The following is a 13,685-nucleotide window of genomic DNA, read 5'->3' as shown; positions in this document are numbered from 1 at the left end:
ATTTTACATTTGGTGGTGTATATATGTCCATGCCACTCTCCTTCGTCCCAGCTTACCTTTCCCCCTCTCCATGTCCTCAAGTCCATTCTCTACGTCTGAGTCTTTATTCTTGTCCTGCCCCTAGGTTCATCAGAACCATTTTTTTTTTTTAGATTCCATATATATGTGTTAGCATATGGTATTTGTTTTTCTCTTTCTGACTTACTTCACTCTATGACAGTCTCTAGGTCCATCCACCTCACTACAAATAACTCAATTTTTTCTTTTTATGGCTGAGTAATATTCCATTGTATATATGTGCCACATCTTCTTTATCCATTTATCTGTCGATGGACACTTAGGTTGCTTCCATGTCCTGGCTATTGTAAATAGAGCTGCAATGAACATTGTGGTACATGTATCTTTTTGAATTATGGTTTTCTCAGGGTATATGCCCAGTAGTGGGATTGCTGGGTCATATGGTAGTTCTATTTTTAGTTTTTTAAGGAACCCCCATACTGTTCTCCATAGTGGCTGTATCAATTTACATTCCCACCAACAGTGCAAGAGGGTTCCCTTTTCTCCACACCCTCTCCAGCATTTACTGTTTGTAGATTTTTTGATGATGGCCATTCTGACTGGTGTGAGATGATATCTCATTGTAGTTTTGATTTGCATTTCTCTAATGATTAGTGATGTTGAGCATCCTTTCATGTGTTTGTTGGCAATCTGTATATCTTCTTTGGAGAAATGTCTATTTATGACCTTTAATTTTTAACGAGAAGCCAGAAATCTGGATTTTTATGTAAAATTCTTCAAGTTTTAAAGGTTGGTTACTATCCAAATTGAAAATATCCTGCAGGTTGAAAAGATATATTTTCACTCCACTGTTACCCCTGCATAGCAGGATTTTAATTGGCTTCTGTAAATATTTTAATAGAAACATAAAAGTAGGTATAAGAATAAAGATTGGGAAAGATGAGGCCCAAAATAAAGTTGGTATACAAATTTAAACACTAGGTGCTGTATCCTTGCTTTAGGTGAGCTCTAAATTTATTAATAAGCTTCCTAGCAGCCAGTGAAAAGAGAGGAAAACAGTCATATATACTGGTGAATTCTGAAGATGAAAAACAACTCAGTAGTACCTGAGAAGGTATTGAGACCTGAAGGAAGTTTCTTGCATGGGTCCTCACAGAGTTCAGTATGTAACAGAATAAACAATGTTCAAAACTAGATTTCACAGTGCCGTATTTTATAATGTGTTTCAGTAGAGGTAAAGATCAAACAAAAGTATAATCGAGTAAAGGCACATCCTTCAGGCTGTCTTCCTTCTGTGTCATTCCTCTGGATGATCTGGTCACTATTCAGCAACAATGAGCTGGGAGGACCTCTGACAAGGACCTGGAATGCAGCTGCCCGAGGTTGCCAGTCCTGGGCAAAGTCCTATGTGGTAAAATCAGCGATGAGGGAGAGAATGATATCCTCTTACCATAAAAGAAGTCTGATCCAGACATTTATCTCATGGAAGGCCACTCTATATGGATAATATACGCAGAAGAAAGGCTGAAAGGAAATATCCCAAATGTTCTCAGCAGTTTGCTCTACATGAATAATCATGAATTTTTTTCTCCTAAAACTTTCTGCAACAGCCATGCATAGTTTTCATATTCGTAAAAAAAATGTGACTGTAAAATACCCTAAAACAATTCCAAATGTCATTCTGCTAATAAAAACAAATGGGCCTGAATGACTCTTCTTACGTAATAGTGTTTAAGCAGCTCTTTCCATACAGAAGGAAGGGTTATAGAGAGAGCACTAATCCGGATGCCAGTGGGGGATCTCTGTGTTTAGGTTTGGCTCTAGGACTTGGATTGGAGGAGGGGAAACCTTAGATTAATTTTCCCTCCCAAGACTGAAGAGGATGCTTTAAATAAGGATTTGAAAAGTTCTCCCACAAGAAGAGAAAATGTTCTACCAATTCCAAATTTCAAGAATCCTGTTAAATTAGCATGTGTTGTCATCACCCACAGAAAAAATAATATGGCCCCCAGAGTTATTCCCCAAGTCTCTCAGCCTTGGCAAAGGCTGCCACACTCATGATGCTATGTGGTACCTAACCAGAGCACATCTTTTAGTTCAAGGAGCAACGCTTTTCAGCAGATGGACTGTGGCAAGTACACATTTCACACGTTCACACCCTGTAGTCTCTTACATTTTCCTTGGAGTCCAGTGTCGTAAGAGAAGCAGATGAAATATGATGGATTCATAGAAGGCACCGAACAAATGCTTGTACCATCACCTTATGCCACCCCTTCCCCTAGCTTCTCTTCTCTCTCTCTCTGTGTCTCTTTCTCTCTCTCTTCTTCATTCACTAAATGCTTTATTGTTTACATCAATCATTGTGCTTGGCACTGGTGCTAGGAAGAAGAATAAGACATCAATCCCACCCTAAACGACCTGACAGTCTGATTCAGAGCAGAGGGAACGAAGTCCTGGTTTCCCCACTTACAGCCTGTGGGGTCTGAGAAAAATGACATCCTTCTCCTGTCTATTCACTGGAAACCAGAGTAGGGGTGCACAAAGTAAATGAGAAAAATGATAGAAATTATTCAATATTTTAAAAAAATACCCATTCAAATAGTCAACATGGAGAAAACCCAAACTTTGTTGGCCTTGTTGACTATTATTTAAAGGTTTTGTATTATTTTACTTTGGATCACCTATGGGACACAGGAGTAGGGGGAAGGACTAGAATCTTGTTAGTGTTAGGGCTCCTAAGTGTTTTTTGTTTGCTTGTTTGTCATTTTTTTCTTGTGATGAGAACTCAGGATTCACTGTCTCAAAACCTTTCATATATAACATACAGCAGTGTTAATTACATTTACCATGTTGTACCTAACATCCCTAGTGCTTATTTATCCTATACCTGGAAGTTTGTACCTTTGACCTCCTTCATCCAATTCCATCCCCTCCCCTGCCTACTCCCCACCTCTGCAGGGTTCCAAAATGTTTTAATCTGGACAAGAAATGGGCATAATAAGGTTGTTGGGCGAGTCAAATGGGGGAGAGCATATGTTAGTGCCTGACGCACAGTGAGTTGGTGCTCAATACAGGTTTGTGCACTGAAACAACCTTATCCTTCCATTGTTTCCTCTTATTCCCTGGCATTTTCATCTGTGCATCTGGGAGCTCTGAATGTATGCTTCAATCAGCTCTTAAGTTTTTTTTTAAAAATCCTTAGGCACGTGGTATTCTAGCTGGAGTTTTCTGTGAGCTCAGCGAATAGCTGAGTCAGAGATCAAGGATTATTTATTACTCTTTCTTTTTCTGTGAGGGTTTTAAAGTGAGGAGTCAAGGCCAAGTTATCAGCCTTGGAACCACACATGTGGAACCTGACAGAGACCAGGATTATCCCGTGTTCCCCGCGTGGACTCACCTTATCTCTCTGGATGTGGAGCAGATACCTTTCTGTCACTGATAGAAATTACCAAAAAGAGAACTTGGGCATGTTTCACTTGCCTGTTGAGGTGCATTGATCACGCCAATGTCATATCCAAACTGGAAGGAACCCAGCACGGCAGTGAAGACAGTAAAAACCAAGGTCCTGGTGACCTGTGGGGAATGAAACACAGGGCTGGGAAACACCAGGCAATTCCAGTTACCATCGCCCCATCTCTCTGCAGCTTGGACTTCTGACAGGCTCCACTGGCTGGTTCTTGCCCCTTGATACTCATTCACTGTGTGCCCTATGCTCCTGGCAGGGCTCATTCATATGAGACTGTGGGCACCTTTCATTTCCCCTACACTGCTAAAGCAGCAAAAATCTGGGACAGCTTCGTCCAGGGGAGGAACCAGACATCCTTTTCCCTATATATATATGTGTATATATATTTTTAAGCTTCAGAATCAGGACTGTGAACTAGAATTGCTGCTGACTAAAGGACACTGCCAAGATAAAAACAGTTTTTTGTTTGTTTGTTTGTTGTTGTTTTTTTAAAAAACAGTTTTAAAATAAAATTTTAAAAATCATTGAAAAGTCAAATAAGACACCAGTAACAAAGAGATAGGGAGCTCTCCTGGACATTGCCATGATACAGAAACACCTCAAAACTCATCTAAGAGGCATCACAATCCACATCAACATCTAGGTAAAATACTTTTCAGGATCTGCAACTTGTTGAACCTAGAGTTGTGAATTAAGGGATATTATTTTCTCCCGAACTTCATGCAGCTACAAAAAACTGTAGAAAGTGGCAGAGCATCCACCCCTTTCAACTTATAATTACATGTCTAACCATCTTAGAGAACTCATATCATGCATACAGAGTCACATATAAGGATCTTTGATGCATTTTTGTGCATGTTATAGCAAGAATTGTGGAAAGAACCTAAATGTCATTCAACGGAATGGCCAAATAGATTCAGATACATCACGACACATACACGTTATGCAGCAGCTAGAATAATGGATTGTTAGGTACTGACTTCTTAAGTGACAAAGGAAATTGTGAAATCGAATTATTTTTTTGAAAAGACTTAAACCTAAAAAAAAAAAAAAAAAGACTTAAGCCCAAGTGTTATTTGATTTGTGTGTGTTTTATGTAACTCATAGAATATTTTCTTGAAGAACAAATACCAAAAGGCTGACCTTTGAGGAGGAATGTGAGATTGGAGAGGTGGGGTAAAAGAGTATTTTTCTTTTATTTATATTATTATACATTTTGTAAGGAAAATATTTCATGTATAATTACATAATTTGAAATTTTAAAGTAAGTGACATGAGATATAGTAGGAACTTTGTTGAATGAATTAATGAGTCATATCAGCACAGCGTTTAGTTCCCACTCTGATACTTAGTGGGTACGTGACCCAAGCCACTTTCCCTATATAAGCTTCAGTTTTTCTCTCAATTGGCAAATAATTGTAAATCCCCCTACTCCAGCATGAAGAATAGCTAATTAACCAGACCTCCTTATTCCCCAGTTAAATTTCTGGAGATCAGAAATTTCACAGTGTCACCATCAACAAAGTATTATCACAGTAGCACCCTGAGAGCCCTTGAAGTTACTGTCTAGTGGTCCTAAAACCAGACTTTACTTGAAGAGCTTATTACATGTGTAGCTTCCTGGGGCTCACCTCGGATCTACTAGTGGATTGGAATCTCTGGGGTGATGATTGGGAATCTGTATGTTCCCTCTCTTTCTACTAATTCAGAATTAATTGCAGGTGGCCCCTATATAGACTTTCCCTCCCAGTAACTTTGTTCCCTGAAAGACAAGACATCAAATCTGACCCAAATTACATGCTAATATGATATGTATATATCTCCAAAGAACCATATAAGTATGAAGCATATATATAATATCTTATATATCATATAATTCACATTTGTATTTATTAGATATAAATCATATATACATATATAGTTATTTATTAATAATCAATAGTAAAATAATTATAAATAAAATATATGTAAAAAGTGCACATGTGCGAGTGCTTACACACACAAATACACACACACGGTATGGTTATGGTGTGTGGGATTACCAGAGACTTTGAATTATCCTCTGAAACGGAACTGGAGACATCTAAAACGCAGTGGCTCAGGCAGCCAAAGCTAAGATGAGGTTCCATTCACTTGGTTGGTGATTTCTCCTTAAATCCTTTTTCCCTTTAAGCTGTTTCCAAGGACAGAGAATTTCAACCCATTTACAGATAGCATCATTAGTAATGAGGGGGCCAAGAAGCGCCTTAAGCAGGCTTTAACCCCCTTCTTGATAATCTCCATTACTACAGTCTGGACAATCTGATGTTAGGTGCAATGCAAACAGAGCTTCAATGCCTAATACTGATTATTTTGCCTACTGCATGCCATTCATGGCTGTATGTGTATTATGTCATTTACCTGTAATAATTTTCTCTTGTTGCTATTACAAATAACCAAACAAAGCAGTGGCTTAAATAACACAAATTTATTATTTTACAGTTTTTGTAGATCAGAAGTCTGACACTATTCTCATCAGACTAAAATTAAAGTGTTGGCAAGCTGTGTTCCTTTCTGGAGGATGTAGGGGAAAATTTGGGTTGATGATAGAATTTAGTTCCTTGTGGTTGAAGGACCAGGGTCTGTGCTGGCTGTAAAGCAAGGGCCATTCCCAGCTTTACAGCATTCCTTGATTAGTCATGCCCTTCCTCCATCTTCATAGCCGGAATCTCCCTATCTCAAGGTCCATAACGGTAATGGCGTTTGTAAAGCCCTTTTTACTATGTGAGGTAACATATTCACAGGTTCTGGGGACAAGGTTGTGGACATCTTTTTTTTTTATTTTATTTTGGCTACGCTGGGTCTTAGTCGTGGCACCCAGGATCTTTGTTGTGGCATGCGGGATCTTTTAGTTGCAGCATGCGTGCAGGATCTTGTTCCCTGACCAGGGATCAAACCCCGGCTCCCTGCATTGGGAGCACAGAGTCTTACCCACTGGACCACCAGGGAAGTCCCGTGGACATCTTTTGAGGACCATTATTCTGCCAACCACACTCCTCATGACAGTACCATTAGTATCCCTATTTAATAGATAACTAGACTAGTTAAAGTCTTACAGCCAGTAACTTGTATTGATAGAATAATGATTTGGATCCAGAACTTATGCTTTTAATTACTTGGTTATTTTGCATTTCTCTTTGATCAGAAACAAACATTCACAAGCCAAACAGGTCTGAAACTCTAGGATCCTAATCTTTCTAAATTGAAAAAAAAAACAACTAAGAGTGCACATATTTATAGCATTTGCCGATTGTGATGCTGAAGCAAATCACCAAACAATGACCAGTTCCACGTGCATTTTCCGTTTTCCCACCACTCACCACACAAATCCCCTCCTTCCTCACACACCCATAAAAAGCTTTTGTGAGGGCTTCCCTGGTGGCGCAGTGGTTGAGAGTCCGCCTGCCGATGCAGGGGACACGGGTTCGTGCCCCGGTCCGGGAAGATCCCACATGCCGCGGAGCGGCTGGGCCCGTGAGCCGTGGCCGCTGAGCCTGCGCGTCCGGAGCCTGTGCTCCGCAACGGGAGAGGCCACAACAGTGAGTAGGCCCACGTACCGCAAAAAAAAAAATAAAATAAAATAAAAAACTTTTGTGAGGTTTCTGATGAAAATCAAAAAGGGCAAACAAAGGCTACTCAACTGCTCATCTGTAGCTCAGCTGAAGAAGAACCTCAGGTCCTACCCAACACCAAGCCCAGGGCTACGACATACAGTTTCATCCCTGCATCTCCTTTTCTTCCGTGGCAGAGTCTCCCAGCACTTGGTGTCTTAGTGACTGCCCCTCCCACTCCATCCCTGGGCTTCTGCTCTCTGCTGGCCCTCTCTTCCTGTCCCCACCAGACAAGCATATAGTTCCTTTCTTCTTATTTTGAGTCCAACTGGTGAGCAATGGCGAGCAGCGGTGTTACAGGAATGGAAGTTGGGGCTGAAGGTGGTGACTGCAGCAGATCCGGTCCCCTCTAATCTCCATCAGCCTTCCTCTTCCACTCCAAATGACAGTCTCAACAGTGTTAGCTGTTCCTTCATTGCTTTGACAAAAATGTAAGTTAATTTTCAAACATAGATCTCTGGAACTCCTGTCCCATTACCTTCCAATTAAATTGTTCTAAGTCATTGCTATAGAAATATTGGAGCTGCCCCTAAGATCACTTTCTCACATTATAGGGATAACAAAAAAGCCACTGTGAAGGAGATAAGAGAGGTTTTAAACATTTAGAAATCTTAGGGTGTTCTTAAAGTCTTTGTCCTCTGGTCTCCCTGGCTTCTTTTTCAGCGTTGGCTCTGGTACTGCCACCCATGGCCTGAAGTTCCCCACTTTAACTCCTTGAGATAGAAATTTCACCCAGTTGGTCAGATAAGGAGCAATCTCATTTATTTTAATCGGGCCACTTGAATTCCCAACCAAAGTGATCATACCAAATATCAAAGTCTCTGGAACTGTTTGATTGCATTTTCTTTTTTGTTTTTGTTTTGTACCTCTTATTTTCAGGTTTGATTTCCTTCCCTGAACTCCATTTTGAACTGGCTCTTCGCTTCCCATCATTTCTTTTTCCATTGTGAAATAAAAAGAGATAACATTTGTAGTTAACCTTCTTTGTGGTTAGACTTGGTCAAAGAAAGCTTTGTTTATGAGAGGGAAAATTTCTGAAAACTACTAAACAACTAAGTTTGAATTGGCCCATTAACCTCCATTCATTCAATCTAATATCCAAATGGTTGACTGAAGGATAGGTACATAGGAGCTAGTGAAAACAGTGAGAACTTAGAGAGGAACTTACTCTTGTCCAGGCTCTGTGTTCTAAATGGTTTGCCTGCTCTCTCAACAACCTTGTAGGTGGAAATTATTATACCATTTTACATATGGGAAAAGGTAATGATATGGAAAGGGTAATGAACTCATGTAAAGGCCATATATCCACCAAGTGGCAGCTTTCAACTTCTTCATAGGCAACAAGGTATTAAGCATGCACTTTTAGAAAGACTGTCTTCATTTGGAGCTTAATAGTTTTAAGTTAAAGAAACTATGTTCTATATCCAATTAAAAATATGCTGCTGGATAAATGTAGAAGAGTAGAATGGGCAAGTGGCTGAACCTTAACATAAAACAAATGTGGGGCTTCCCTGGTGACGCAGTGGTTGAGAGTCTGCCTGCCGATGCAGGGGACACGGGTTCTTGCCCTGGTCCGGGAGGATCCCACATGCCACGGAGCGGCTAGGCCCGTGAGCCGTGGCCGCTGAGCCTGCGTGTCCGGAGCCTGTGCTCCGCAACGGGAGAGGCCACAACAGTGAGAGGCCCGCGTACCGCAAAAAAAAAACCCAAACAAACAACAAAAAAAACCAAATGTGGCGTTCATTTTGTGGCTTAGAAATCAGATGGAGTCTATTAGGAAAAACAAGTAGGCTTGGGAGTCAGAAAACCTGGAAGAGTCCCAGCTAGGCCCTTAACATCCCCAAATCTCAGTTTCTTTACCACGCAAATGGGTATAATAATAGTTAATGCATAGATTTGTTACAAAGGCTGAATAAGATACATACTGTGGTCTTCCTATAAATAGTGAAAGGGCTAAAAACCAACTGATCTTTAATCACATCATTATCATCTCATTTATCACTCTTGCCAAACAACCACCTGTCAAATTTTTAGAAATCACCAATAATCTTCACAACACTACTGCAAAGTACATGAAATTATCCCCATTTTAGAGGTGAGGAAACCAGGGCTCAGAGATGAAGTGGTATGCCCAACACACATAGCTGATGAATAACAGATACTCTTATGTTGGAAACCAGAGCTCATCTTAAACTCCCACTGCTAAACAAAAAGGCAGATTTTCAGCATCTATTGATTGACTAGGTAGAGAGCAGAGCTTGTACTCTTTCCTCTACAAAATACTATGTACACCAACCCAAAGGCGATCTTGCACCCAACTTTGGAAAAGTCCAGGAGCTTCTCAAGCCATAGAATTTTCAAGCTGAAAGGGACCTTTGAGAGCAATGGATTCTAGGCTAATCTCTTCCTTTTTCAGTTGAAGAATCTGAGTCCAAGTCTTTTGAATTATACAGTGCATTACTGGGTATATCCAGAGTGAGAACCCAGGCCTCCTAACCCTCAGTGTCATGCTTAGTTCACTTCTTTCAAAGTCTGGGTGGTTTTACGAAGCTATAACATTGTGCTTTACATCAGTTCTCATTCTTTCTGGGTTCCCTTTTCAGGCAATTCCTTAATTCTCAAGAGAAGTACTACAACATAATTTCTAAAGGCCCCTGAGGGAATTTAAGGATAGTTCTATATGAAACTTGATCATAGGCTATGTGCCAGGCACTGTGGTTAAGCACCTTTCTTTTTGCAATATCTACCAAACTTCACTTGTTTGAACACTACCTTCATAATTTTTGCCAAATCTACATACCATCCGTATAGTTATTAACTTAATATTTGTCTTTATACTATTTTTAAAGTTTTAACTACTTTAGCTGTATCCTGGGCTGTTATAGGAAATCATGAAATCCTAGTTATTCCTTAAATACACATTATATAAATACATAACTATTGACATTAAAATGTTTGTCATCTGAGTTTCTATAATATTATCTCATTTAATTACACCCATACAGTAGAGAACTATTATAATCCCTGTATATCCCATACTATATCCTTATGTTATATCCCAATGTGTTCTTAATTTGTTGCAATAGAGAAAAGCACTCGAGAAAATCATACAGACTACTCAGAAAACAGAGAAAATATCCTTAAAATCTCAATTAGTGGATAGGCCAGTTAAATAACTTAACCCCCGTATCACAGCAGGTAAGTAGCATCAGCACACTCCAAATCCAGGTCCCTGACTGCAAAGCCTGTGCTCCTAGCCTTGTCACTTACTGACATGCAAGATGGCTCAGCAGAGTAAGTTACACCAGATCAGAACTTAGAGGTCCTACTCTAACATGCATTTACCCACTTGTATGATTGTGTGCAGAGGTGGGTGCATTTGGTTGGGGGATACTTAGAAGACAGCAACAGCACTATGCCCTTTTTATTTTCAAGTTTTTATTTTGAAAAGTAGATCTACAGAGAAGTTGAAAGAGTAGTGCAGTGAACACTCCATAACCTTCACCTATGTTCACCAATGGTTAACCTTTACCACATTTGTTTAACTCTCCGTGTGTGTGTGTGGTGTGTGGTTTTGACTGAACCCTTTGAAAATAAGTAGCAGATACTTGTGTCACTTCACTCCTAAATACTTCAGCATGTACTCACTAAGCACATAGACATTCTTCTACATAATTACAATACCATTATCATATCCAAGAACGTAATAGTTATAAAACATTATCTAATATACCATTTTCAAAATTTCTCACTATCCCCATATTGTCCCTTAGAGCTGTTTTCTTCTTCCTTCCACCATCTAAGATCACTTGTTGCATTGGGTCATCAGTTCTTCTTAGTCTCCTTTAATCGAAAACAGGCCTTCTACCCCTTGTTTTTTGAATATTGATATTTTTGAAGATTTCAGATTAGTTTCACGATTAGTTAGATTTGGGTGAATATGCCTTTTTTTTGCACATTCCTTCCATAATATGGTTATGTAGTACCACTCGAGAAAACATTACACTGACTAGTCAGAAAAGAGAGCAAATATCCTTAAAGTCCCAATTACTGAATAAAAAATATGATTTTTTTAGCAGCCAAACTATCAATCGGCCAAGAGAAGTAGCTTTGATCTGTGACAGCTACACCCAACATCCCCCAAATCCTCAACATGCTCACTGACTTCAACAGATTTCCCTATTCGTGTCCGCAAATGGACATAATACGACTGTACCTTATCTTCTGTCATTTTGTGGGTTGGAGTCCTCCTCTTAATTCCCGGTCCTGTAGTGAGTGTGGCAGATACAGTGGCCAGTCCCTGACTGTCCTCCTCCAGCTTCCTGAGACTAGTTATACATTAGAGTAGGAGGAGCAAAGCAAAGAAGGCATGAGGCCAAGTCTAATCCTGGGCAGAGGGCGAATATTGATGGGAATCCAATCAATAAATGCTTTTTGCCTCTGTGACTTGTGGCTTCAATGCCTTTGTTCCACCAGGAAAGAAAATGGGAGCAGGTCCCTTAGGCGTAAGTTAGAAACCAGAGGCGGTCATGTTTTAAGGCACGTTCTAAATGGGGCAGTAACCAGGGGCAGGTGAAAAAGGAAATCTTTGGGGTCTTTTGTCGAAAATGAGATAAGCTGGGCTGCCATGCTATGCTGTGGGGAAAAGAAAGACAGGTGCGTGGGAGGCACATGCACTGCCCTGCAGAGAAACAGTTCTGTGGTGCTTTGCGCTTCAGAGCTGGACTGTGTGGCCAGAGGTCACCGTAGGCTTGAGTGGTTACCTGAATGCGTTTGGAGAGTCAGGAACTTGGGTTTGAATGTCACCATTTTACTGGTGTTGTGACCTTAAACAAGTGGCTCATTGTGACTTTTCTGTGCCTTAGTTTTTTCACCTGATAGAATGAAAATAACAGAATATACACTTTGTTTATTGCTTGGGTTAAATGTGGTAATATATGAAAGGGTTTAGCATGGTGAATAATAGGTGCTCAGCAAATGTTGGTTGCTCTTGTTTTTGCTGTTACAGTTACTGGTTCGGTGTATGTCAAGAGGCACCTGAAGGAGGCAGTAGTGGAGCTTTCAAATAAATCTCCCAGGGCTTGGGCTTGTGCCTGTCTGCACATCCTCTACCATGTTTAGTCTCGGGGGGTGGGGGGGGGGGGGGGGGGGGCAGGTGACATCAAAATTGGTTGAGCTTGAACTGTGCCTGGCAAACCGTGTTACTGGTTCCACTGAGGCTCAGCTGGAACCAGTGTCCAGCAGGGAAGATGTAACGAACAGCCCCATAAATGAGGGGTGTTATGAGGAAACAGAATGAGGAGGTAAAGGAGGCTCAGATTTCATTTGTCTTTGATTTCCCCACTCTTTTCAGTTGTATCACTTCTGCAAGGTAATGCAAGTGAGTATCATTCAATTCAAATCACAAACTTTTATTGAGCCCAGCACAGTCCCAGGCTCTGAGATGCATGATATAAATATGACACTTTGGAGCTCATAATGCATAAGGAGAGAGAAAAGTAACCATAAACAGCAGTACAGTAATTTCTGAGTGGAAAGGCATGAATGAATATTACTAACAAAGATAGTTTATCTTTATTGAGTTCTTGTTTAGTGCCAGGTGCTGCTCTCAGCGCTTTACATGGATTAACCCATTGAATCATAACATAAGGCGCTCTCCCTTGCAGAGTCAAGCTTTGGGGAGCAGTTTTGAAATCAGAATTTAAAGACTCCAGGTAGCCGCGCTGCCGTTAGTGCACAGCCGGCTCCTGGCTTTCTGCTCCAGTTTCAGCTGGTGATGTGCACGACCAATTGTCTGAGCGTATTTAATCAGGAGACGATTCCTTAGCAATCATTTTCCAGTGACAGGAAACTCTGCCAGAAAGTCTTTGTGCGGCTGTCAAAAATGATAGTTCCCTCTGTTTACCAACCTTTGTCTTTTGAATCTTCCTTTTAATAGATGGCCTTGAATGCTGCGTGGGGCCGTGGAGCCTTTAACTTCTCCTGCCGGGTTGGAGCTGCGCGCACAGCGCGCAAGGGAGCTGTTTTCTTCATTGGAAACACGCCCTGCCACTCGCTTAACCGGGACGCTGGACCTTAAGCCACCTAGACCAGTTTCCTCTGGTTTAGCCCAGACCTCTTCTGTTCTCTTACTCAGAAATAAGTAATCTCTGCACATTTTAGGGATGGCTGAAACTTTATCTCCGGCTGTAGGGTGGAGGAATTGTTACAGTGATTGCATTGGGATTTAGCCTCCGGAGAACTGATAATGCATTTTGACCTCTCAGGAGACTTTGCCTTAGCGCCCACCCGAGGAGCTGCGGGTCCGATTGCGTGAAGGCGTCTTCGTGTTTCCCTGGCTGTGGGATAAAGTCAGGCTTTTCTCGCTTTGTTGTCCAGATGGGGGCCCCTCAGTGAGGTGCGCCAGTGTCCAGAATCACCCAGAGATCCCCTCTGGGCTGCGTGAAACAGCTCTGTGTGGTGGTTTTTTAGGGTTCACTTTGTAAACCCTTCAAGTCACATTCTGATTACTTCTTTTTTCATTTTATTTTATTTTTTAACATCTTTATTGG

At 40.9% G+C, this 13,685-nt stretch overlaps 1 protein-coding gene across 2 annotated transcripts in view; it reads right to left on the bottom strand.

The window, feature by feature from the left end:
- SLC2A2 (solute carrier family 2 member 2) overlaps nucleotides 1-11,451 on the bottom strand; it is a 30,387-nt gene extending 18,936 nt beyond the window's left edge. Inside the window, exons 1-2 of one of the 2 annotated variants that reach the window (XM_029214783.1) lie at nucleotides 11,351-11,451; nucleotides 3,499-3,591 (exon numbers count right to left, since the gene is read on the bottom strand). In XM_029214783.1, coding sequence (XP_029070616.1) covers nucleotides 3,499-3,591; nucleotides 11,351-11,365 — 108 coding nt within the window. In that variant the 5' untranslated portion in view covers nucleotides 11,366-11,451. Of the gene's footprint in view, nucleotides 1-3,498; nucleotides 3,933-11,350 lie in introns of those variants that run through there. The other variant, XM_029214782.1, reaches the window with a different exon arrangement.
- Between the last annotated feature and the right edge of the window lie 2,234 nt (nucleotides 11,452-13,685).

Source organism: Monodon monoceros, unplaced genomic scaffold (genome assembly GCF_005190385.1).
Source record: "Monodon monoceros isolate NGI ecotype Baffin Bay Population unplaced genomic scaffold, NGI_Narwhal_1 Super_Scaffold_11, whole genome shotgun sequence".
Lineage (NCBI taxonomy): Eukaryota > Metazoa > Chordata > Mammalia > Artiodactyla > Monodontidae > Monodon > Monodon monoceros.
This window is presented reverse-complemented; position numbering and strand designations above follow the sequence as displayed.